The sequence below is a fragment of the Ambystoma mexicanum genome, chromosome 8, assembly GCF_040938575.1.
Source record: "Ambystoma mexicanum isolate Mex_15411 chromosome 8, UKY_AmexF1_1, whole genome shotgun sequence".
NCBI lineage: Eukaryota > Metazoa > Chordata > Amphibia > Caudata > Ambystomatidae > Ambystoma > Ambystoma mexicanum.
In genome coordinates, this window is record NC_090929.1 from 1071282456 (window position 1) to 1071309249 (window position 26794).

The 26794-nt window shown below is 43.1% G+C and overlaps 2 protein-coding genes across 5 annotated transcripts in view; one reads left to right on the forward strand and one right to left on the reverse strand.

The window, feature by feature from the left end:
- TUBGCP2 (tubulin gamma complex component 2) overlaps nucleotides 1-24107 on the reverse strand; it is a 704444-nt gene extending 680337 nt beyond the window's left edge. For 2 of the 4 annotated variants that reach the window (XM_069611059.1, XM_069611058.1), the window contains exon 1: nucleotides 23775-23928. The gene's annotated coding sequence lies outside the window, so the exon portion shown is untranslated. Of the gene's footprint in view, nucleotides 1-23774; nucleotides 23930-24047 lie in introns of those variants that run through there. The other 2 variants (XM_069611057.1, XM_069611056.1) reach the window with 2 other exon arrangements.
- Nucleotides 24108-24182: 75 nt separating this feature from the next.
- Nucleotides 24183-26794, forward strand: part of ZNF511 (zinc finger protein 511) — a 159275-nt gene continuing 156663 nt past the window's right edge. The window contains exon 1 of the mRNA XM_069611060.1: nucleotides 24183-24423. Within this exon, the coding sequence (XP_069467161.1) occupies nucleotides 24247-24423 (177 nt within the window). The 5' untranslated portion in view covers nucleotides 24183-24246. The remainder of the gene's footprint in view (nucleotides 24424-26794) is intronic.

Genomic DNA, 26794 nt, shown 5'->3' on the forward strand with positions numbered 1-26794 from the left:
TCCCCTGGTGGCCCGCGGGTGGTTATGCAGTCTCAGCAAGGCCGTGCGGGTCTTTGCGGCCCGCGAAACACCGGAGAGCTGATGAAAATGAAAAAAAGATCCCCGCGAGGGATCGCCCATGCCGCTCCCGACGCTCGCGAAGCGGCCGGCTGAAAAAGACACACACGGGCCAAAGCAACAAGCAACGCCTCGTGTATAATGCAGTCTCTGACGCCGGCAGGAAGCAGCTGGCATCAGAACGAAGCACAATAAGGTACCAATGTCCTCAGAAGAGGAAAATGAAATCCGAAGGGCGCACGCGCTTGATAGTGTATCTGACAGAAAAATGTCAACACAAGTAAGCACTGTAGTATGTCCATGACAAAATATCAATATAAGCGAATAATTATAATAATTTTACATAAACATAACATTCTGTCATAAACAGTGCTAAACATGGATGTACTTATCCCTTGCTGTGAGCAGCAAAGAAAGAGAAAGTGACATCATGTTTAGGACGGTTTATGGAGGGGATCTGGACAACTATTGGAGGACTAGGACACATGTTGGTGGCCTCTAAATGAACGGGAGCAAAGTCCCCTGGGAAATGCAGTTACTTCAGAGACTCTTGGTTATATGTTATTATGTTACTATTATATTACTATGTTTATTATTTATTTAGTGCACCTGTTTCATGCACATTACTCATGGCACATTTGGGTGCACAGAATATCTTACTGCTGAGCTTTTTCTTTATTGGTGAATTATAGAAAGAGAAGCATAATGGAAGCCTCCGGTCTTGACGTAGAATTGGTTAAGATCCAAGACAAATTGCTCATTCTGGAGGGGGAAGCAGTCAAGGGACAAGCGAATAGGACTTGTCCCACAGCCTTTTTTAAAGTGTAATCTACTGTTTTATTAACAATGCAAGTTTCAATCCTTTTTGTGAAGACTATGGGGGATCCGCTAATAAAAGAAAAAAAACAAATGTGTACAATAAAAGGTCAAACTAAATGCAGACGAAAATAACGGGGAATTTAAATCATTCTATGTTGTTTCATGCAGTGCAAACAGAAAGGTATATAGACTTGCATCAAACAAAATGGGCCCACTTCTACCTTGCATTTTCATAAATTCCCCTGTATTACAGCACCATGTAGTAAGCGTCCTGCTACCCAGTTTGGAGGATACGCTGGGACAGAATGTTTTTAATCATATGTTAAGGCGTAAAGAGGTTATGCCTAGGCATGGCTTTATTTTGAGAAAGAGATATAGAAAAGACTACTCTGCTGTGTTTCCTAGTCAGCTGTATATAAATGTATTGCAGCCGGTTGCTCTCCCTTATACAAAATGTTAACATTCTTGAATCGAACTAGGCAGATTATCTTATTCAAAGTACTTCAAATGTGACATTCTATGTTAGTAAAAATAGTAAGAGGTTACTAGAGTGTTATAAGAGTGAGCCAATGACACACGTGGATTGTACAAAGATATAATAAACAAGTGACACAATAGGCCCAAAGAATAATGAATCAATGGAGACACTCCTTCCAGAAATGGTAGAATTAGAGGCCATTCAACAGTGTCATTAAGTCCAGATATAGAAGGTCCAGTCGTGATGTACAAGCGTTGTACAATTCTGGACAGGCACAAATAAAATGGCTCACCTCTCGTCAGGATGTCACCCACAGTATACCTCTATCATCACGGTTAGCATAAAAAAAAAATGTACCATGTGAAATTGAGAGTTAGCCTGCCTAATAAGGGAGGGGTGTTCACATATTCTTTTGGTTACCTCATATGTGGTTTTTCCTACATAACATTTTTGCAAGGGCAAAATATGATGTAAAAACAGTACTTTATGTGACAATATGTACAAGATATCAAGATTCAGGTGACACCATGGAGCTTTTCCTCCTTCACCGTAAGTAAATTGGCACTATACACAATTACTGCATGGCTAATTACCAACTATGGGGTGTAACCCCATGTTGCAGTGATAGATGTACTTCTTTGTCAATCTTTTTTTCACAGGGAATGGGCAAGCATACCCATCAAGTTCTTCCATCATTTAAACTTAAAGAAGGATTATCTACAAAAGTCTTCTGCTGCAATTCAAAGGTTACAATTGCATTTAATCGTGTATTGATCTTGTTGCTTTATCTATAGAAGGCCAGTGTACATATGGAGCTTTTTGGGTCTTTATATCATCTCAGTAGATTAGGGTTTTACAATTCGCATGTAATGCATATTTTGTGGACACATTCAATAGACTTCTAGGTAAATCTCCACTCTCCACTAGCCGATGGCTAGTGATAATAGACTCTTAGAGAGTAAGAACTGGTGTGCTATGTGGAGAAATGAATGCACTGAGTAGCCTGCAATGTTTACCCCATTATAGGGTAACCAATCTCCTTCAATTTATTGGTTACATGTTTTGCTTCAGTAAAATAGTCTGTTTGGGTAGAATAGTTATACGGAACCCCCAAGTGTTATCCCTCTGGAATTTAGGATCTTGACTAGCATAATGAAAAAGTGTGTAACAACCAGTTTATTTCCGGTGTAGTTCTGTTTAGAGGAAAATTCCCAACGTAAAATTATAAAATGCAGTAAAGCTATTTCTAGATCTGCACAAATAAATGTGTAGTTCAGTACTGGGACATTTTAAACAGCTGGAAAAATAGAGTTATGCTTTTCACCGACCCTTTATAACAAGCATTGGTAAAAACGAGCACTTTTGGCTTTTGTGTAGCCATAGGATAGATATTTTCCAGGCACTGCCATAATGGTACCACCTGGCCATAAAATATCACATGCCTGGCAAATGGGGTTAGCACTTGGACATATTATGGAAGGTTGTTGCAACGGTCTATTGAATGCTTGTACAAAAGTCACTATTGGCTTTACCAATGCTCAGTGTTCAGTGGAAGGAACAGAAGCAAGGACACACATTTCTCATAAATTAAGGGGCTGAAGGCATGCTTGGTTATAATTGTATTATTCCACAAGTAGCTTACTTACAGCTGCAATTAAGCAATTTCCTTTCAAATGACAGCTTGGAAAGTACAATGCACACGTTTAAACAAGCAGAGCAAGCTCAAAGAGATCCCAGGTGTATGTGTTGGTTGAGGAGGAGTAAGTATTGGGTGGGGATGGGCATAAGGAGTGGACATGGAAAGTCAATGCGTGGGAGAAAAGCTGCACACTAACAGGTTTTGTGTTCATACTCTCCCATCTCAATTATTAACAAATGTTTAAGCATATAGGCCACGCCTACGATTTTTCAAGTCCCCGGGGACACACATGGGGACCAAAACAGGCATTTTAACGCCTCTATTCACGCTTCTGGGAATTTTCATTGTTTCTGAAGGCAGAGGGTGGGGACGAAACAACTTGGTTTTATGCCAGCCTGAGATTTTTATGCTGGTGTAAAACCAATGATGTGTATGGAATATGCCCGCTTTTGCGAAAAGCAGGCATATTCCTTAGGAAATCCTTATAAACCCCACTTGCCATGTATACATGGTAAGCAGCATTTACTCTATTCGGACTGCAGAGTGCAAAAGAAAAAAGGTACAAAGGGACTTCCGCCATCCCTTTACACTTCTTATTTGCACTCGCAGTGAAAATGACATAAATTGCCCAGAGGGGTACTGTTTAAATGTAAGTGCAAACATAAACGGTCCTCTCTGGGCAATTTACACCGATGAGCAAAATGAGCTCCACAGTTTTCCATTTGTTATGGCTTCAAACATAACAGAAAACTAACATACATGTCTAAAGTTTACATTAGGTTATATTTCCAAACATGGTAGCAAAATTACAATAGATCTGATTCCGTCTCAAGGTACCCACATATATATGAGCTAAATATTCTTTTTGAAGAAAGTTAAAAGCAACTTAAATCAACCTCTAAATCATCTGCTTTCGGATTTAAAGAGGATTATGTTTCAAACCAGTAGAACTCCCTTTGTTTTAATAATTGTAAAATATTGCCATCTCTTCTGGGGAGCGTCGCTTCACTGCAAGTCCAGAAAGGGCCACACTGATATTTCAAGCAACATGAACAATGGCAAGATATACAACGGTGTGCTTGTTTAAGGAGTTGCGTTTCCAGAATAGGACAGTTCAACTGCTACAAAGTCACACACCTACCATAATTTGATTTAAACAGTATGGCATTTTCTTCAAATGTTAATATTTTCAGGCAATCGATAAAGGCTATAAAGGCAGAATGTTTCCCTGTTGACTAGAGACACATAGGATTTGCAGCAGAGACTTGGGGCATTGGTTCATCTAAACCTACAGTAATTAACAGGCTGAAGACTAGAGACTGAAAACGCACTGTTTGGAAAACGATCTATTTATGAAGTAAAACAGGAGATTTTGCATTGGATACATATAAGCAAAAAGGTAATGGATTGATGGTTGTGAATTTATTATAATTAGAATTATCTACCATGAGGGGTAGTGAAAGCAAGATGGCACTGGCAGGTTATCAGGGTGGGGTTCATTTGCTGATCCTCTAGGACTCCTTCGCCATTTATGTTTTTTGCCCAAGAGTAGGAACTTGTGAGGATCCAACACGCGAGATCTTGCGAAGCTGGGATTGTGCAGAAAGCGCGCAAGGAGCCGGAAACTCGGTAGACTTGAAGCAAGGGACCAGGAGGAAGGTCGTGCCTAGGCACTTCTCCTCAGAAGCTGTAAAAGGACTCCTGAACTGCAGCCTGCAGCTCAAGCAGGTTCCCCTACTCAGAGAGCGTAATTCCATGGCTGAAAGTAAGCCTCGTGGGAGCTCTAGTAGGTAGGGGTTGTGAATACCAATTGCTGCATTCCCAGTGCAGTGACACTAACTGTACTGCTAACATTGGACAGAACTGTGAGTACCACTCCCCTAAAAGTGAGAGCCTGCGTTTATACAAGGTGCCCAAATAAACACGTATACTCTCATCCAATGTCCTGTGCTCGCTGGGGCCACCACAGAACTCCAGTGTTCTGCAGCTGGTTAAGTGGTTTGTTGAGTGGATCGGGCTCTTCTGCCCAGTTAGCCCGCTACTAGAGCTCTACTACGGACAACGGGTACTCAAACTCCTATTTCATTGACATGCTCTGGGGAGCTGGATGACCAAGAGACATCGGAGTTAGAAGGCATGGAGGGATTGCTGCACAACGTCCCTGGCGGTGCTACCTGTGCTGGCGCTTGTGGCGCAGTTGGTGGGTCGACGGGCACAACAAAAGCCACGGACAACGGCCTGGTAGCGAAGGCCATCCCAGTGTCCTCATTAGGGGCGCCGCCATCATGGGCTCTGTGAGCATTCGCTGGGACATCGCACCAGTCTCACGCGCATGCGCAATGCCTTTGGTTTCGATAGTTGCCATGACAACTACGCTGGTTGGCGGGAACAGAGCGCAGGGTGCATTGGGCTATTTAAACCCAGCACTCACACAATGCAGATGCCTTTTAACACGCTCTGTATGTTAGTGACCCACTTGCTCTGCCCTGCTCGCCCAGCTGTGTTATCTCTCGGTTTCCTCAACTCTACCTTCCCTTTTCCCGTGAGCCCTGTCCTGCTTCGGCTCTTCCTCCTGGCTGCTTTGTCCTTGTCAGCTGTTCAAAACCATTTTTGTGTCACGGTTTTTGCCATCTTTGGTCTACAGACGGTATCAACATCAGTTCCTCAAGCCAGCGCTTTGCGCTGTCCCTACGGCACATAAATCTGGGGAAGCTATCCCGTGGTATGCAGAGTCGGCTTCTGGACTCCCTCTCTGTTCGCCCCATCAAGTAGGTGGCTTGGGGGTTGACTCCCATGCCATAAATCAGCTTGGCATCGCTCTAGATCAATCCAAGAGGACCAAGAATAGGTGCACACCATCACAACCCCGATCTCAAAAGCAACGAGACCAGGTACATGACAATGCCCTGGAGGAAGAGGGCAGTGATACCCACCCAGAAGCCACATCAACATGCAGCAATGGATCTCCCTATGCTGTGCTTGATGCTAATCTGGGTTGGATCGGTGCTTTCCAAAGAGAGTATTCTCCAATACAATGTACTTACTGTGCTTGGTGGCTATGGGAGGGTAGGTGGAGGAGGAGAAGGTGCAAAGAGAGGTTGCCTCTCTTGCTTTACCACCTAGCAGGCACTCAAGCCTTTTGATGCTCAATAACCACCCCCGGCTGCACTCGCAGACCAAGATTTGGAAACAGGAATCCTGGAAACGTTTCTAAGAAATTAGTTTGGAAGTGGGTGTGATCTCTGGAGTGGTAGCTATCCCAGCCAACGGAGTAATGGGGAAAAATGTGTCCTTACAGCGGCACAGAGGTATCTATACCTTCTTTATCAAATGCTGTTCATGTTGCTACTAATGTTGCCAATGTTGTTGTGCCCATAACTGCTGGCACTGCTGTTGCTTACGTTTACAATCCTACTCTAATTATTCATAATCACATGCCTTACTTAGGAACTCATGGTGACAATAATAAAGACAGACACAAGTGATCACATTTTAAGGATGGCTAATCTAAACCTAAATCTAAGATGGGAGAAAGCTACAACCATTTAATAATAATAAAGGCAGTCCTAGTGGAGTCTTGTCAAAATAAAGGGCCTTTACAAAAAAAAAAAAAACACGATTGCCAATCCTTACAACTAAATACAAAAAGAGTGGGGGATAGTGTTCATGAGAAAAGTGTTAACAAATGATAAGTCAGGATGTGGTAACCTGGGGTCTCCCTTCCCCACGTTTTAAGCACGGGACAAGGTGGGACTCCTGAGTACAGCACACGCTCGAGCTTTCCCAGCACGAGACAACAGTTCTGTTCTCAGATATCAGGATCGTCAGTGGTTAAGTCACGTTTCTACAAAAAGTCTCTGGCCTCCTAGGACCCGATGTGTCTGAAACAATAAACAAAAGTTCCTTTGAGCATGTACGTTGGGTGACAACTCTTTGCCCCTGGATCCCCCTCTTCCGGGCTTAGATCCACAAACCGTTCCTATCGATATCAGCACGTTTGGTGGTTGACTCTCTTGCTTCCGAGGACCAGATAGGTTCAAATAAACAAAAAGTTAATTTCGGATTGCACTTGGGGTGATGATTCTTTACCCCTGGGTTCCCATCTTCGAGGCTCAGACCCCTTTCAAATATTAGCCTCCCTCCGTCGGGTTCACTCTGGCTTGTATTACAAAGATTTCATGTGTCGGTGGGGTGATGGCTTTCCACCCCTGGATCCCCCTCTTCCAGGCTCAGACCTTTCTCAAATGTGTGCCTCCCTCCGTCGGGTTCACTACGGCTCTCATTTGCACGCTTTCACCTTTTGCTTTCTCAGTTCTTTGGGTGACAACTTTTCACCCTTGGATCCTGCTTTTCTGGGCTCAGACCCTTCTCAAATTTCAGACTCCCTCCATCGGATTCAATGCAGCTTTTCAGAACAAGTTCATCTGTTACATTCACAAATCTTAATGTCTTTTTTAAACAGTTCACTGTGGACACCCCTTTTCCGGGTTCACTTTCGTCAACACACTGTTCATTGGGACATCCGGATTTGCCCCGTTCTATCGGCATCCCAATTCTTTCCTTTCACACAATTCTCTCTCTTGAATTCACTATGCAGGATTCACCTCCCTTAGCTTTCCAATTAAGTGCAGGTCAAAGACGTTCGACTGTACAGGGCATTTTGCTAGACCCCTATATGACCACTTTGACCTTTTCACTTGCGGCTCTCCTGGGGCCTTCTGGTATTCGTAGTTCAACAAACACGGGATCAAGCAGTCTCTCTGGAGTGAGCACCAACGTGGTGCCGGACCCTTCTGCAGCTGGTTCCCCCAATTGTCACAGTTCTTTATACTTTTCTCAATTTGCCACTTTCTGACTTTTATTCAACACAGTTCAGATTCCTTTTGGTTCTCCCCTCTACTCACCGGCTGTGATGAACCCAGCCTACCAGTTAACGTGCGTATCTTGCCCTTTTACGCATGTAAATATGGCAAATACGGACCATTTAAATACCGTGTACGCTTTGATTTATTCATTAAAAAAACATACTTTCCACCACTAGATGGCAATGTAGCATTTCTTTTGTCAGCAGCATAGCCTTCTTATGCATGATGGTGAATTTCCAACTGAAAGTCCAAATCTGTGACAGCTAAACGAGCAACATAATAAAGCATGCACCCTTTTAAAATGTGTTCATACCCATAACGTATGTGTTGGATAAGTTTTACTCTCTTGCAGAGGAGAAAACTAAGTTTTACTCTCTTGAAATTGCATTTACGCTCTAATTTGAAAAATCATGCGTAAAATACTCCCACCTCAAAATCTTATCTGGGGCACTGGATGAACCGCTTGGCCTTACTTGTATCCATCAAGGACAGTACCACGGTAGCAGGCGTCTTTCTCTATCCTGCTCATCAGTCTAGGCATGCTCTGTGTACCATTACCATCTGCTACAACACACTAACGCGGTCTTACGATTCCTTCCACGGAGTCTTCACGGGTCAGGGTTGTAAAGGGCAAGGTCACTTCTCTCTTTGTTGCCCCTTCGGTTCTCGCCACCTTTCTCCTCCTCTTGAAGGTGTGTGTTGTTACTATTACTATCATTTGCCCGACTCTGCATGACCATTGTGTCGGGACATGTCAGGTAAACAGCACTGTGGTTAGTCTGTTTTTCATGGTATGGGAAAGTGTTCGTGTTGGAAAGTGGGGCGGGGGGGTGGTAGAATTTCCAAGTCTCCTACGGGGTTGGATAGGAAAAGGTGTTATATGGAATTATAACCCTCGTACTACGGGGGTTGATAAACTCAGAAGGGTGAGATTGATAGGGTTTGTGAAAGCCAGGAATGACCAGGATTATTATCGGGAAAGGAACAGGGGGGGGGGGGCAATTGTGGGAACGATAGTGTTTAGTCAAGGTAGGCTGGGTGGTCGGAAACAAATAATCAAAGTGACGTGGAGAAGAATAATTGGGAGCATTCAGGTCGAAAACAGGTAAACAGGATACTGGGAATTGTGGTTTTCGAATGTACCAGGGTTTGAGTTCCTAGGGGATTTACCAGATATGAAGGGGTCTTTGGATTTGGAGATGGGAGATTTGAGTTGGTGCAGCCTATAAAAGCTTCAAGAAGCTAGTCTTCCTCGTCCCTTTCTCCGGCATGATACTGTGCCTCACCTGGGGCACTCCCCCAAGCATAACCCTGGGCTTCCCTACCCAGGTGATCCTCCCTCGCTCGTCCACCTCCAGGGTTGGGATCTGAGAGCGCCAGCCCTTCCCTGGCCACCTGAATAAGGGATTCTCGAGGTCTACCTGTGAGAATACCCTCAGGTTTCTCACAATTTACAGACACAACATTACAAGAGGAGAGTAGTCATATGCAAATCAGTCTGGGCCCTAACAACAAGGACAGCAAACCAGCATGAAATGTTAGGCCATTTCCCCACTACACTGGAGCACAAGTAACCAGAGGCACGTTTTTTGTTTTGTTGGGCCCCACCTGGGAGGCATACATTGGTTCCCTTAGGCAGAGCGAGCATGGGGACCACGTCTAAGTATGGCACCTTTCAATGTGGTTCAGCCATGTTGTAGGGAATCACCTGCTCCAAATTATCTTAAATAAAATGTTCAAATTTAAAAGTTCAAATAAGACGATCTGTACCTACTATTTTACAACCATTGGCTCTAAAGAGTAGATGATCTACTATTCAACTGTATGCGTCTTTGGATCTCCCTCAGCATCCTGTGGTTACCAACAATTCGTAGGCCTAACTTGGCCTTTAGGCTCCGTGTTGGTGTCCTTAATGTTCACCATGCATGGATAACAGTTCTCTGATCAATGTTGCTAAGTTTATGCCCTCAGTCATCTGTAGCTTGTTAGTGGGGCTTACTTTCTTAGGGGACTGTCCAGACCCGCCTTTCCATCAAGAAGGGATATTAGTCATCAGTGCACCACACCTTCTAAACAAAAAAGGTTTTGCCTACACAATGGGGAGTCTCAGGATTACAACCCTCACCAAGAAGTGCACTGGTCTTGTCTGCAGACCAATCCACTTCACAGGTTTGGGAGTTTCAGGAATACAACTACCAATAAAAACGTACTGCTTTGCCCATCTACCTAATTTTTATGGGGATTGTACTGCACAGTGTTCTCCTCGCTTAACCCTCGAGCATCAGAAATCGTTCCGATAAGGATCAATTGGGAAAACATATCAAGCTGACCACAAAAAGGAGTTGTCAAGAGGTGTCCCAATATGTGGTATTCAAATGAACAGGTGATTTAGGAATAAGTCATTTCAATTCTGAATCCAATGATGAAGTCTGAACATGTTTGAGTTAAAACTATTTTTATACCCATTTTAAATGATTATTTGTGTGGGGAAAGTCAGGTTTCCATACCCATTAAAACAAGCATAGGCAATGCCAACAGTTTGGGCTTTTATGTAGGCATGGAAAAGGCACTTGCCAGGCACTTTTGTTGTGGTATTAATCGACTATTGATGGTAGAAGTTGCAAATTGGTGCATGTTCATGAGCATCTAATAGCAGTGCATGGCAAATGCCTAATACCGCTACACAAGTAAATAAAGTTGGCCTTGTCAATGCTTGTTTTTAACAGGACTTCCGTGAGGGACACACATAGTGCTTATAAACAGAGTGGCTAAAGCCAGACCTGGTTACGACATGTGTATTATTACACCAAGAACACATTTACAACTCCAATTAAATTATCAACTCTCAGAAAACATCTTTGCAAAAACACTGGCAGGCCCTTCAAGTGCAAGGTTTGATGTTAAGGCTTGACTAAAGCAAGCTCAAACAGTTCCCATGAGGAGGTGTTTTGGGAGTGCTGGGGCAGGAACTGGGTGGGAATGGCCATAGGGAATGACAAGGTCATGGGCAGTTACTGGGTTGGCAAATAACAAAACAACATCTATAAGATTTGTGTCCTTCCTCACATGCCATGTGAAAGGCAGCGTATCTACTCAGATATCAACCCATTGACAGAAATGATAAGCATCTGGCTCCAATACATGTATGTTCTTTAGCGGGGGAAAATAGTCTAACTCTCCTCTTTTTGTGAGTGGCTCAATCTACATAACAGATGACTAAATATCACTCACGATCAGAGCAACAAGACAAACGTTTTAAATTTAGAAACGAGGGAGTAAAATGGTGGAAGAACTACAACAGTTTTTCAAAAATCACAGACGGAACGGCAATATCTGTACTCTAATGCAATAGTTTCAGCTTATAGGTGGCACTACCCAATAGCCCAAACTAAAAAGAGCCCGAACCAATATAATCATCAATTTAGCATCTCTGTGTGTCTTAATCTATCTCAGGTCCCCAGGAATTCTGACAAAAGGCTTCTTAACTGCTGTAATCAAACAAGAGGTCACATAGTGTGCTCATGTGTTAGGAGACAGCACCAGGCTTAAGTATTAGTATTTGAGGCTGTTAAAAGGAGGACACGCTTCATGACTCAAGACTCCCATGTAATCTACACCCCAAAATGGATTTTTCCATTTGAAATGTAGATTTAGCTATATGCAAAAATGAAAGCAAAGATGGGCTGTGTTACGTCATGTTATGTAGGGCTATTTATTGAGCACGCTATCACCACAAATGTGGCTTACTGTTAAAAGGCAGCTGTGTGACGGCACTGTGAAATAGGCACAGATTGAACAGCAAGGATATAGAGGCGCAATACACATGTAATGAGAAACAAGTCACTTTTACTGTGATTTAAGTAGTTCTTATTAAAACAAAATACTCTTATGGAGAGCTCCATAGATTGTTTTCTCCAATTAATGGAAATTGCATTAATAAAGCATTTTTTATTTATAAAGATGATTTGAGCAAATGTCAAGGACGGTCAAGGGGGCTACATTTGCTCCAAGTTTGGCCAACCTCTGAGTGTGACTGAATGCGACAGGCAGCATATCTACTCAGACAACAACCCATTAACAGAAATGATACGCATCAGGGTCCAACGCATATGATATTTGTATGTTCTTTAGTGGGGAAAAAAAAAAGAGTCAACTTCTCTTTTTGTGAGTGGCTCAATCTACAAACAGATGACTAAATGTCACTCATGATCAGAGCAACAAGGACGACACAATTTTGAAATTTAGAAACAAGCGTGGAAAATGGTGTAAGAACTACAACAGTGTTTCAAAAATCCACAGACAGAACTTAATATTGATTTATAGTAATTACCATTCAAGAACACTACGAGAGACTCTACCTTTTGGACAACACCTAAGATATAAGCAAAATTGCTTTTATCAAGGGGCTATCCTGGAAAGACTTTGAGAACATAATTTAAAGGGCAATAAATGTTCTTTGTGATTGAAGACTGTAATAATACAAAAAGCCTAATGTTCTCACAAATACAATCACAGCAGTTTAAGCTGTTTGCCCCTCTTTCACAAGATAAAGAAATCAACTAACTCTGGGCAATTCTTAATGTTGGTACAGACTCATTATCAAAACCAAGATTTGCGATCAGATAGACGCAGTTTTAGAGATGACCTTGTACACACATAGAAAATCTGAACAAACCAACGATAAGAGGCAAGAAAATTGTCAAAGGGAATTATGATAAAAAAAAATACCCCTCGTTGGGCATTCACCATGTGGATCATGCTATTTGGTCGCACACAAAAGAGAGAGACATTGGTTGGAATACTCTTATGGATACAAAACAATTTCACAAACTGCAACTCTAATAATGTCACCTATTAAATTATGTATCCCTGCAATCTTAAATACGATGGAATTACCAATAGACAAATCAAAAAAATAATCAGCAAACATAAATCAAGTAGAATAAACAAAAAACATGAACGCCCCTTTGTTTGAGGATTTCTATAAGTAAACCTCACACGGAAGAACAATTCCAAGGCATAAATTAGTTTTCAAGAATTGATTAGCAGAGTTTGCTAGTTAAACTTTTCTTGATTAGCAAACAAACCCATTTGATTAGCAGTGCTGTACTAATATTTGTAATGTCACCAGAAGATAGTTGTACCCAAGACATAAAATGAGCATCAATACAGCATTTGTGTGTACTGCTGAAATAAGATGAGCCAAGCCTTGCAGATTCTTTCAAATTCTGCTACACCTGCAGATCGAGAAACTTAGTTTACCTACTAGACCCAAGAGAAACACACTTGACCAATAGCAGTGGAGTACAAGAAATGTAAACGCCCTTTCTGTAAAATGGCATGCCATCACAAACCCACATTGTTTTGCACACTGCCACCCAGAGGCCAGCCATTGACATTGAAACTTGTATTTGACATTTATTGCAAACCAAGTAAATGTTAAATAAAAGTTGCAAATCTCACAAGCAAATGGTACTCACCCTTCACAAAATCTACTTGACTATGCTGGTGGGCGAGTAGATTTTGCGAACCTTTTATCAGTGTCTGTAAAATGTGAAAGGTTACCTGCATGAATGGGCACAAATAAATAGATAGGATAAAAAAGGCTCTGAACACAGTTTGGCCAGCTCTCTCCCGCAGGTTCTAATATATAATGCAATCATAATAGGAGCAAAGCGAGCTCTGGAGGCTACCTAGAATGTGTGGTATTTCAGTATATCTGTAGATGTACAGACTGGATGGAACTATTGAGCAGTGTGTTGTGTAAACCTCTAGTTAGCTGTGTGTATCATTATGAAAGAGGAAATAAAGTAAAAGACTGCAAAGCAGATGTTGCAGCAGGCAGGGAACTGGGAAAACTAGGTGGAATATTGTAGTTGCAGCCATCTCACTTTCAGGGTATCTGGTATAAATCAACATGGTGGCAAGACAGAATGTCAAGGAGTGTGGGATCAGCCCATGGGTTGTGAACCAGTTGCACAGATTTATGCAACCAGCAAGTAACAGAACTGGTTTTGCCATCAAAGGCATTTGGCCGTGTGATCATGTACATTTTCAAAAGTGTTCGCTTGTCAATGTGATGCATCGTCCCCAAAACAATGAAAATGAGTGACACTATGAAATTTAGATAACACTAACCTAAATGTTACTGTAAAGCATGGAGACAATGCATTGTTTACAGTAGCAATACTGTAATTATGCATTATATAAACAAACGTTTAGGCATGGAATTTCAAGACTGTATTTTAAAAGAAATAAAGTTAACACTTACTGGTCTTTGCCAGGCAGGATGTAGTTAGCTTAAAAAATAGTATCATCCTGATCTCTTCTGGTTTACAATTATTTGAAAAAGAAAACAAATCTTGCCTAGCACTCCCACATAGGCCTTTGGCACTTAAGAGTGGAGGAGAGGAGTAGTGCTGTACGGTCTCTCCATTAGCCCCTTTCAACTTGCAGTGAACAAAGAAAAGAGGGTGGAGGGAGCCCTGAGTGCAAGAGAGGACTGCAGTGTGAGCTGTGTTTTCAATGAACAGGATAATTTAAATAGCTAGTTTTGCTACACAAGTGTCAATTTAATAAGCAAACCTACAGAATTGCATTTATTTTATGCCTTGTAAGGTGGAGGACCATGGGAGTTGCTGACCTATCTGGGAAGTGAGTGAAGCATGCAAGTTAGTGTGACCTTGGCTCTCCCCCCCCCCCGCCCCTCGAGCCCATCCCTGTATCTGCCAGGTGCTCTTTACAATGATAAAATAACATTGTTTGTGTTAGTAGCCAATTATTTGTTAGGCCACCTTCACCTTGGATGAGGAGCCCAGCGGCACACAGGTGGATGGAGAAGAATTAAGATGGACCAATGGCTTGGCATCTCATATGGAGCAGGCTCTATATGTGTAGAGCTCGTCCAGTTAGGATTGTAGAATTGTACCATATATGATTACGTCATTAGTGACTTTATTTGGTGTCCGGTCAAATGGTCGAAAATAAAAGATCGAATGACCATTTGATCGAAAGTCAAATGGTCGAATTTTTTTATTTATATATTTTTTTTAGTTTTGTTTGGTAAAAAAAAAATATAGAAAAAGGGGGGTTGGGGAGAAACCCCCCATAAAAAAAAAAATAAAAATAAAAATAAAAAAAAAATAAAAAAGACCATTTTTTCCACCATTTGACTCTCGATCAAATGGCATTCGGTTTTCGACCAAATGACCTGCAACCCAAATATTTGTGCTTATAATGTGCTGCACGTCCCTACAGAGTTCAGAACGTTCAGTGGCAGCAGAGTTCTTTGCAGATACATTTGTATTTTGGAGAAAAACCACACTTGTTATCTTTGCAAGTGTGTCTTTGGCCTTTTTCCCTAGCTGGCTGTATTTCTTCTGGTTTGAGCGTGCAGGAGCGTGCCTTCAGAAACCAACACAAATTATACCTTTTGAAACCAAATGACTGTGTAAATAAGCGCATGAGATTGCCCAAAAACCCTGTGGGGAAGCTGTAGAAGGTCCAAACGCTTACAAGCAATACCCAAACCAAGAGTGCATTAACAACCAGCAATACCAATATAACAGAGCTCAAGGCAAGAGGGGAATACTGTGAGGCGTAATGGTTGTAAGACTAACTGCTCAGGTGCTGTGAAACACAGATCATCGGGTGATAGTGTCACTTTTCTTCCATCTTGGCTTTGGCAATGTAGGTTGATAGCTTTTGGTCATTATTAGGTTGTTGGTGCAGAGAAGAAGGAAAGGTGGTGAACAGGCTGCCTATCTGTAGAAGGTTATACAGATGAAGAGAAGCATAATTGCAACAAAGTCTTAAAGAGCACTACTGTGGTTTGTGGTCTCCCCGCAACTCGTTTAAAGTATGATGCTAAAGAAGTTGGTGTTATTCTAAGTTGAAAGTTACCACTGAACACACTTTTCTATTCTTTTTGGTGAAGAAGTAGATGGGCAAGCATGTAAACCCGTATGGCGAGAAGTTGATTGTTGCCTAAAAGGGCCTGTCAAAGGAATAAACCATGTACTAGTTGATACAAGTGCTGAACTGTGGTTCTAACAGAAATAACTGTTTATTTGTGACATACGAAAACGAATTGTGAAAGCGTGCTGTGGTAAACCATCCTGACAAAGACATTTGTTGTTACTCATCTAAACGAATACAAAGCTGAAACCTGTTCTTACTCCCGGAGGAGTTGGAATAGACTATTTATTTCTGAAACCAAATGTTATGACAATTATCCTGGCAAAGTTGCTGCTGTTTACTTGGAAAAGACAAATGTGAGAGAGTTCTTATTCCAGGAGGAGTTGGAATTTACTATTAGTTTCAACTGAACGTTATGTGGTCAAGTATAAATCCTTGTGACCTGTATTGGAACTTTGTGTCAAAGCGGATTTCCTGGTTTCTTTTCAACTGTGGAGAAAACCCTTGTTCAGATCTGGGGGGAAAGGAAACTCACCCAGGTTATGAAAAGAGACATTGGTCAGATTGTGAATCCAATCATGTTATACATAACAACAGAGATCTATTGTCGGATGTAATTCAAACATATAATGGTCTGTGTCAGGGATGCACGTTAGCTGCAACTCTTTTCAATGTACACGTATCACAAGCAGGAAAGGTTCTGAACTCAAGTAGTTTGATAGCACCCAAGATAAGTGGCATTCCAGTCAAATGCGTAGCATATGCAGACGACTTTCTGCTGTTTGATGGAACCAAGGTAGGATTGCAATGACTGATAGTCTCATTTGAGAACTTTACAAAAGAAAGAAAACTCTCGATTAATCCCAGCAAAACTGTGATATTAAATACAGGAGTGCCAACCATGAGACCTGCAACACTAATGTGGACCTGTGGTGGATTAAGAATAAAAAACCTATCAGTCTTGAAATATCTTGGATTTGTGAGTGCGCAATCACTTGGTTTCAAAAACAGTCTAAAGGCGAAAGCATCCGGTATTGCAAACCAATTGAAAGCAATTGAAAGGAAATATGGGCGATTCATATTAACGCCATGTCTTTGATTCTATCGTATGAAAGCTACTCCACGGTTGTCTTATGGTTCCGAATTTTTCCCAGAAGAGAGAGTTCCATATTGGAGGAAAATTGAAGCATGTGTTACGCTCACCTGGTCTCTGCGGGGACGTTGGGGCACGGTTGCAGCCCTCCCTGGAACTGGCTCCCCATGGTCAGCCTTCTTCCCCTGCTCCTGTGTTGTGGACTGTGTTGGTTATTGGTACTGCCCCTGCGAGAATATGAGAGGCTGTGAGAATGCTGTGATATGACTCTGGTCTCCCTCGAACCCTTCTTCCCAGAATGCGGTGAGCATGCGCCTAACCATATAGTCTCACCTGTTTAATTATGATGGTGAGCTCTCCGTCCTGCTTCTCACTGCAGGGGCGCTTTTTAGATAAACCGAGTTTCTTCACTGGTCCATGTGCGTGGCAGCCCAGACCGGCTGTGGCTGAACCATTTCAAAAGGTAAGTATCCTTCGATAATGATTATTGTCTGTATGCTTTTGTAATGTCTTTTTCCATGATTATTGTCCGTATCTCTTGTAATGTCTTTTCTTCTCCCCAATAGGTGATATGAAGCCCAGCGGTTGTTGCGGTGCAAGAAGTGAGCCCCAATGGAGAAAAATGGAGTTCACGATGTCCCAATAGGTGGTACGTTTGGTTCCTAGGTCAAGCACAAGGATTGGTTTAAGCGCGACCTTAGCGTAATGTCTTTATAGTTTTCTTACCTTATTTAGTCCTTCCTCTTGCAGGGATGGCCTGGCAAAGTCAGACTGGAATGCTGTTATCCGGAGATCTGCCGGCATATGAAGGATGCCTGGATCCGCGATGAAGCTGGCCGAAAGTGGACTCCCGAGTAGTGTTGTGGCTGGGAGCCAGAATAAGGTAAGGATGCGTTCCGACTGCGGTTGCTGCTGGAATCAGGTAAACTGCTGGAATCAGGTAAGGATGCGCTCCGACTGCGGTTACTGCTGGAATCAGGTAAACTGCTGGAATCAGGTAAGGATGCGCTTCAGGCTGCGGTGAGTGTTACGCTGCTGTAAGCAGACTAACGTGAAGCACCTGCATGCGGGTGGGGAAGGCTTAAATAGCCAGGTCCCGGCCACGCCCATTTGTTCTGACTTGTGGCCCCACGCTGCCACTCCTAGAGGATGCTGCATATGCAGCTCAATTAATTCCTATGGCCACGCCCGACCTGGAGGCATGTGGAGGCCCTGCAAGGAAAAAAGAGGCACGTGCACCAGAATAAAATGTGCAGAGCACACTTACTCATGAGCCTGGTGCCAAACTATACTAATGGAATTGGGGTTATCCATGCAAATTCTCATAATAAATCTGGGTATGGTTAAAGAGCTTATAAGGGCATTTGACTGGTAGAAAATAATGCTGTAATTCTAATTTCAACTCTGTATTCACAAGTAATATCGTTCTGGAAATGGGAACCTGTACCCGAAAAATACCCTGCGAGAACTTTCAGGAATTAAACAATGAGATTTAGGTTTAATGTACTAAATACAAATGAAATCGTGAATATTCGTGCTAAAAATGTTGATGAGTTGAAATATTGCAGGCATTGCAAAATTACCGGTGTGAAGGAATCACTTGTCCAAATCTAATGATGCAGAGGATTGAATATTTCTCAATATTTTTTTAACGATACCTCTTATGTGTACAGGGATTTGCTATGGTACGAGATGCTTTATGGTAACTCAGTAATTTTGAAAATACGAATTAATTAATTTTTGAGGGTGATAAGTAAATTGAATTGAAATGTATGCAAAATACCCAAGAGAGTATATTATAGGCGAAATTGTAAAAATGGATGAAGAAACAGTATAGAATTTGCTCTGACATATTAAGAAAGTGAAGAGTGACTTATGTACAGAATACGGTTTTAATGTATATGTGTAAATCGTTCGTGTAATATACAATTTAAGATTAATTTGTTTGATTTGTGAAAAGTATTGTATTTTTAAAAGAAAATACTGTCTTTCTTTTTTAGAAATATTGTTGAATTAATTTTGTTAAGGTTTAAATAAACCATATACAATAAAATAAAAAAAATCATGTTATATATCATTGTTGAATTGCCATATATTTCCTTCTTACTGCTTTGTTGGTTGTAGAAGTGTGAGGGACAGATATCCTTTAGTTAGCGTGTTGCCTTTGGTTTAATTGAGGAAGGGAAATCCTCGCCAGGGTAGGCATAGTGAGGCGTTTATCCAACCTTTTTATTTAATAAAATGGCTACATATGAGAACTCTTTACAAAAATGTCTGCTTCACATTTCGGACCCCTCACATCACCCTTGGGGGTGAAATAGGGGGGGGAATAAGATCTTTAGAAAGCACCCCAACGGGCTACTAAAGGCAGCACACTAGAAAAAGGGCAAAAATCTAGGAAGCCAGAAAAAAGGTTTAGGAGGCTTTGAAATTTAGGGAGCCAAAACCACAGAAATGAAATTATTCCCTAAAGCAGGTGCATCTTTGTTCAACACCCACGAACTGAAGAAATGCTGCCATGTCCCTCAAAACAAACTGTACTCCATTATTAATAATTACCCCCGTTGGCACATCTTTGTGCCCAAAACGTTAATTCAAAAACACAATAACCTTTACAGTGGTGTTATCATTCACAAGCCGGACTTGCAACCCACTTGCAAAAAGAGTCTACAAGGACCAATAAAATTACTTGACTGACATTGTACTCTCACATCGTCTTATTTGTCACATTTTCCCCACACCATGATATAACTACTGAAATAACTAAAGTCCAGGGACAATCAAAGAACTCCTGCATCACACATTAGACAACTGCAGAAGCTGATGCTAACCCAAAGGTTATCCTCAAGAGGTGGTATACCCAAAAGGGTATGACCTGGGTGGAATCCTTAACAAATGTATTTGACAGTACGCTGACGACAGGTCAGACATTAACTACTAGCTAGCAGGAATCATTCTTGCCAACATCTTCGAAATGGCTTTTCTTCTATGAGTTAAAGAAGCCCAGTCCAACGCCTGAAGCACTTGCATTTGGCAACCTGTGGATCTCAGCGCAAATGTGAATTTGTCTTGTATAGGGCATCTGCCATTATGGCAGCCTCGTTGTGGGGTGGGGGGAGAAAGAAAGAAAGAGAGCGAGAAAGAGCGAAAGAGAAAGAGCGAGAGAGAGAGTCGTTGGTGAGTGGAGGCTAGAAGTACCTGAGCATGAGTGTAAGGTGTAATAAATTACAGCACTGCAAGGCTGAGTTAGCCGCTGACTCAGGGCTGTGTGCAGTAGAGCTAAACATGTGAGCTTTGGCATGGCTCCATCAAGGTTCTTGTCATATTGGTAGGCATCAAGTTGCCATGCGTGAGATTAATGGGGTCTGTGTTGTGTAAGTGAGTAGGAGGTTGAGGAAAGTCAGATAGTCAGGAAAAAAGGGAAAACCAACCAATAAGTAAAAACGGAGTGAGCAACAAATTCACAGTGGGACTCCATCCAGGAGCAAATCCTCAGATGAAGGGGCATCAATACAGTGGGATACCATCTAAGAGCAAAATCAGTGGGGAGCATAAATGCAGTGGGACAACATCTAGGATCAAAAATCACAGGGGGGTGCATGAAACTTGGTTGTTCAATAAATACGACTAAGACCATGATCAGTTCTCTTCTAACTGCTGCGCTGACTTTACCTTTGACCATAGCATTAATTGTTTACTATATTACCTACTCTGTACTAGCGCCGTTATACCTACGGGTCTGGGTGCTGCTAACAAATGAAATAAATAAAACATGAATGCAGTGGGACACCACCTAAGAGCAAAGTCACAGTGGGTAGCATAAATGCAGTGGGACATAACGCTTAGGAGCAACCTAAGAGCAAAGTAACAGCCAGGAGCATAAACTCTATGGGATACCCCCCTAGGAGTAAAGTCACAACAGGGGGAATACATTAAGTGGGACACAACCTAGGAGAAAAGTCATTGTGAGGAGCATAAATACAGTGGGACACCACCTTTGAACAAATTCACACTGGGGAACATAAATGGCCAACAACTAGGAGCAAAACGCAGTGGGACACCACGTAGATGCAAAGTCAGAGTGGGGAGCATAAATGAGGTGGGACACAATATAACAATAACCTTTTTTGGACAAGCACCCTCCCATTTTACATACACTGAAGCTCCACGTCAAATACCTGCAAAATAACCGTTGGTAACCATTCCTCCTTCAACTGTGATATCATGGCATAAAAAAGCACAACATTATGCTGTGAACGGCAGTACAGGAGGAAGACTACAATGTCAAAACCCTGATGTACATTAGTGTAATGTTCTTCTTGCATGTCATTTGAATTATCTTTTTAAAACTGTCCCTGTTTTTCGTTTGGGAAATTAGGTCACCCTAAGTAGAAACCGATGAAGTGTTGACCACACAGACCTGCCAGCATCAAAACTCTGTTTCTCCCCACACGTTCAGAAAGGCATGAAAACAGGCACAGTTAGCACCGCACTAAGTCAACGCTCCGATTACACGGCCAGCTCTACCCACAAGTGAACATTCAATTGCTCAAGACATCAATCATGCAACTATTTAAAGGCACCCACCGCTGGGACTGCCTCTGAAATCCATACTGGTGTTGTCTGTACAGCGTGTGGGAAACTACTGAATGAATGCAAGTAGATGAGTTGCCTCGTGCCTTCTACCCTGCGAGAAGTGAGAGCCTTGTTAGTTTAAAGACATGGTCATAAAAATCAAATCAGCCTTGGACGTGCCAGTTTAAATGGAGCACATTGTAACAAAAAGGCGATCTTCTAGGAAAAAGAAATCCTTATAGGAAAAAGAAATGCCTACAACACTAGAATAGAGGAGGCAAAATCAAGCTCTAAGGAGCTCTTGGCCATCATGCGAGAATTGGAATCAAATACGTCCCCACCCACAAAATATCCAAAAGGCCCTACTACACAAAATCGGCACACTAAAAAAAAAAGCAACAACAACAACAAATGTCCTTGAGAAGTGGAGCACTGACTTGCTCCCGCATAGGGACCCCAGCCACCTTGCTCAATGCCCCCTTGTTCTTTTTCAAATCTTTCACCGAATCAGAAATCACCAATATCATCAAAGGCCTTAAGCCTTCCTATTGCCAGGCAACATCTGCCCTGCAACAGTCATAAAGGACGGTGCAGAACGTTGTGCTCCCTTCATTGCCACCCTCATCAACTCTTCCTTCTCTGTTCCCCTTAAGGACGCTTGGGTCCTCCCACTACGATGAAAACCCACTCTGGACCCTAATGTCCCTAATAACTATGGCCCTATTACCACCATTCCCTTCCGGTTGAAAATCCTGGACCGTGCAGCCTACATGCAGATGCAGAGCTTACTATAAACCCACAATCTGTTGGGCCTGCGCCAATCAGGCTTCTGTCCAGGCTATGTCACCAAAACTGTTCTCTTGAACATAAAGAATGAAATCAAGAATACTGGCAAGTCAGCCCTCCTCCCGTTAGACTTTTCGGCAGCCTTTGACCTGGTGGATCACCAAATCTTGGGTCGACACCTGGCCTCAGCCGCACACTTCTAGCCAGATGCCATCTGTTGGATCTCCTCCTTCCTGTCTGAATGAGCATCTTCTCATCTAGTGCTGCTCCTCCACCATCTCCAGTCACTTGCGTGGTTGCACAAGGTTTGTGCGCCTCACCGACACTAGACAACATATTCACTAAGCCTCTTATTTGACTTGCTAGATGACAAATTAATCTCCTACACAAACTATGCAGATGACACGCAGATCCTGATCCCCCTCATGGGAAACTATGATACTGACTCTCTCAACCTCCACTCTGTCTAACACACCATCCAGCCCTGGATGGCCTCCCACCAACTATGTTTCAATGATGAAAAGACGGAAATTCTTGTGGTTGGCTCGCAATCCTCACTCAAAGCCAATCCTACAAATATTTCATCATTGAGGGCATCACCATACTGGTCGCCAGCAATGTCAAAACCCGGGGAATCTACCTGGATGCTACGTGGTCACTCTCAAGGCAGGTCAATGTGATCGCTTCCCCTGCAGACCACAACTCAAAATGAATCAGACCATTCCTGACTTCAGAAAGCTGTGTCACCATTGCTAGAGCTCTGGTTGGCTCAAGGCTTGACTACTACAATGCCTTATTTGCAGGAACCTCAGCACAGAAATATCAACAAACTATATAGAATAATGCCCCCAGAGCAGCACTGAACATCCAAACGCGCAAGCCATCACAAACAAATGTCTTTCACAGCCTACATATCGCTCACAAAAATTCTCCAAAACTCAATCTACCAGGCCTATTCGCTCTGCTTACTCCCACCAATTGTCTATCCCGAGCTTCAGGAGAAAAAGATCTGGAGGACCAGCTTCCCGGAGATTGCCTCACTGGAACACTTTACCCCTGCAGCTGAGAACCAAACAATCATATTGGACCCTTCAGGAAACAGCTCAAGACTCTACTGTTTTCTTAAAACCTGTCACACATGGGAGATTTTTAAATACCCTAAGCCCTATTGAAATGTACTAAATGCCTTTATTATCTGCCTTTTGTGTCCCCTAAGTATCACTCAATGTGTACTCAACTTCCTAACAACACAATGGGTCTCTAAACAATTCCAACACTTACCGCGTTAAAATTTGTCCATGTTGTCAGATTTGAGCGTAAGGCATCTTAAAGCTGGACAGATTTAACTTAAAGATGCAGAATGAATTTCAAGGTGAAGCAGTGTGATCCAAAAAAACGGAATGCACTGTTTGGTCGGGTGTAAAGACAGAATGCCTGATGGTATCATCCATTAAAAGGGACCCACTTCTAACTTCTCTATGCCCGCGCAACCCATGCCCTGGTTATCTGTGATCGCGTGTAATATGCAACACCGCCCACACTAACCTGCTTTCTCGACCCGCTACGCTTCCCGCTGTAGACACTGTTTGGCCTTCTCTTGACACCAGTCCGTCTGTCATTACGGTCGTGGAAACTGTAGCACCAACAGCACGTTCCTACCCTGGCTGCGAGCCGCGTTCCAAGCCTCTATCTGATCAGACACTGGGTTTTCCTGTCCCGTTTTTCAGGCGTATGACGTTCGCGCTGGCAATATTTATTTATTTTAAACATCACTTTACGAATTGTCTTTTAAAAAAAAGAACCATCACACAGACTTACTGTTTTTGGTGCCTCGGTTTGAAGTGGTGTTGTGTCCCAGGCTGCATGGTGTCCCGTTTGTGCATATTGATTGGTTGTAGCCTCGCCTTGCCAACCTCTGATAGGTTAAAGCCTTGCACTGTGATTGGCTAGAACTGGATTTTGACAGTATGTCACAAGTTAGAGCCACCATTCTCTCGTACTATTAGTCCGTTGCTCAATGTCGTCTCTGGTTCCTTTAGTGCTGCCGCCCGGCCTACAGCAGGCTCTGAGAACCGCTGATCTCTCCTTTACTTCAGTGCCTCTGCTGCCGTTCCTAAAAGAATCTCCAGCTACCGCAGGCTTCACCTTCAGAACAAAAAGAGTCTGGATACCGAGGGAGTGTTCTCTGTGGGAGGTGAGCCCATATCTGTTTAAAATGGTCTTCAAAGAGAAAAGTAAAAGCGTGATCGCAAAGGAGGGTGGGCTAGATGCGAGCCAACGTTGCATTTAACTGGGAGGGTGGTTCTACGAATAGGATATGGGCTTCTCTGCATTGAGACACCTGCGAGGGTGTGCAATCCTAAAAGCGTGATCGCAAAGGAGGGTGGGCTGGATGCGAGCCAACGTTGCATTTAACTGGGAAAATGTTGTACTTTGATTTGTGAATCAATGTTTGTTTCTGTGATAGTAAGCCATCTGCGAGGGTGTGCAATCCTGTGCTTTTTTTGTATTTTTGTTATGCAAAATGATGGTGGGTTTTCTCCTGAGGAAAGTGGGCTCTGCTTTCAAAATGCTCGATGCTGAAAAGTATAGTGTGCCCATGCCGATTTTGATGGTCCCTACCTACTAGCGCACTATCAACTCCAGAGCTGTCATGCGTGAGAAGGCCATCTAGTCCTGTTTTTCCCTTAGCGCCGACACCCTCAGTGGGGTGGCCCGGCGACAGCCATTTTTGTGCCCAATTGCCCCCCCACCCCCCGGCTCCCATTCAGACTCACACACTCCTTCGTGGCTAATGAGAGGCATGACCAGTTGGATGAGTGGGGGAAAAATTGCCACAGCAAACTTTATTACATTTATAAAGTCAGGAGTTGGCTTACAAGTGTTCCGTTTTAACTCCGGATTCTGCGCTGAGACAATGCAACTTTCATCCCCCGCCCCTTCTGGTCCTTGGGGGACCCGACACAGGCGCCCCGTCCCTTCCTCAGAAGTCCCCCTCTACCCTTTGGCCATTTCACATTTACGTTTTTTCTTTTCACTTCACTTTCCCCATCACTATTTACGTGCATTTATTTATTTTATTATTTTTTATTCCATGTGTTACTTTACTTTTCTTTTTTTCTTTCCGCTTCGGCTCCTTCTAAAGGATGCGTTCTGGTCTCCTTTTGCTCCCTTACCCCTGGATTCCATTATCCCCTTTCCCCTGGTGGGTTTGTTGATCTTTGTTAACCTTCTCTCCCCCAAAAAGTTCTTCCCTTAGCCCGTCCTGCTAGGGAGCCCCCCTCCCCCTTCCGCCAAGACCCCGGCTGAACTAGCTCTCCCCGCCTTTATTGTCCCCTCCCCTCTGGCCCCTCTTCCCCATAGCACCCTCCTGTTCACGAGAGCGCTATCAAACCCCCCAAGCTCAACCACCTTCTTATCCCCATCGTCTTCCCCTGCCTTTCGCTAAAGAGGGGTCCTCCCCAACTATCCCCCCTGCTCCTCCTAGCCCCCGCATTCCAAGGCCTCCCCCTCCCGAGTGTTTCTTTTAGGTCAGCTTGAGCTGCCACTCACGAGTGCCCCCCCCCTTCCCAACCCATAATCTCCCATGGGCCCCCCTTCCCCTCAGTTTCCAAACTACTTGCCAGAGCCCCGTTTACTGTGAAATCTTTCGATTCTCCCCCCCGCCCTTTGCTGACTTCATTGTTGCTCTCCATTTTTAGTTTCCAACGATGCACTTCCTATTTCCCCCGCCCACTTTTGGGGTTGGAAGGTCTTCAAAGCCCCCTATCCCTCCCCATTAACATGGGCCTCCCCTGAGTCTAATACTCCTGGGCGCCGTTCATACTAAACTAATGGCTGTGCAGTTCCCCTTGTGGTATCCGCCAGTGCTTTCTAACGGGAACACCAGGTAACATCTAATCGTCTAATTGAAACTAAATTTCAAATGGAAAATAAAAAGCGAAATCCCACAATCCAAAGTGGAGGGGGTCCAGGGGGGATGAACAGGACCGGATGGCCTTCTCATTCATAGTCGTGGGGAAAATTGACATGACAGTGGCACAGTAACATGTAACTTCTTAAAACAGCCTGCTAGGTTCAAATTAATTCCAAAAGCCATGAACAGCTTTTAAAAATGCCAGTACCCATACGTTTGCATCTGGTCATAGCTCTTTGGTTTCTAATAAATATACACTACATCTATTAGATATAGTGGCATATGAGGAAAAACAAATTAAAGTTGCCCAAACCCAATCTGATGCAATTTACATTTATCCAGTTGCTTTCCACTGTGACCTGCAGCTGAAGAGACATTTGTGCACTGGTTCTGTCCCAGACGTTTCAACCACAGCAAAGATGCCTTGTTTGTTAATTTTTTTAATTTGTAAAGCGCACTAACAGCCCAGGGGCATGGAGGTGTTGTTGCAAGAAAGTGTCTTAGTTACAGGGACGAAAAGGCTTGTTGTCTTACCAAGAGAACTGCACATGCCTCCTCTAGGGGATGCAGTAAGAGCTGCAAGCTTCAGAGGGAGCTCTGCAACACTATGGAGCAATCCCAACAGGGAGCTAATTAGTGGATTCCTTTT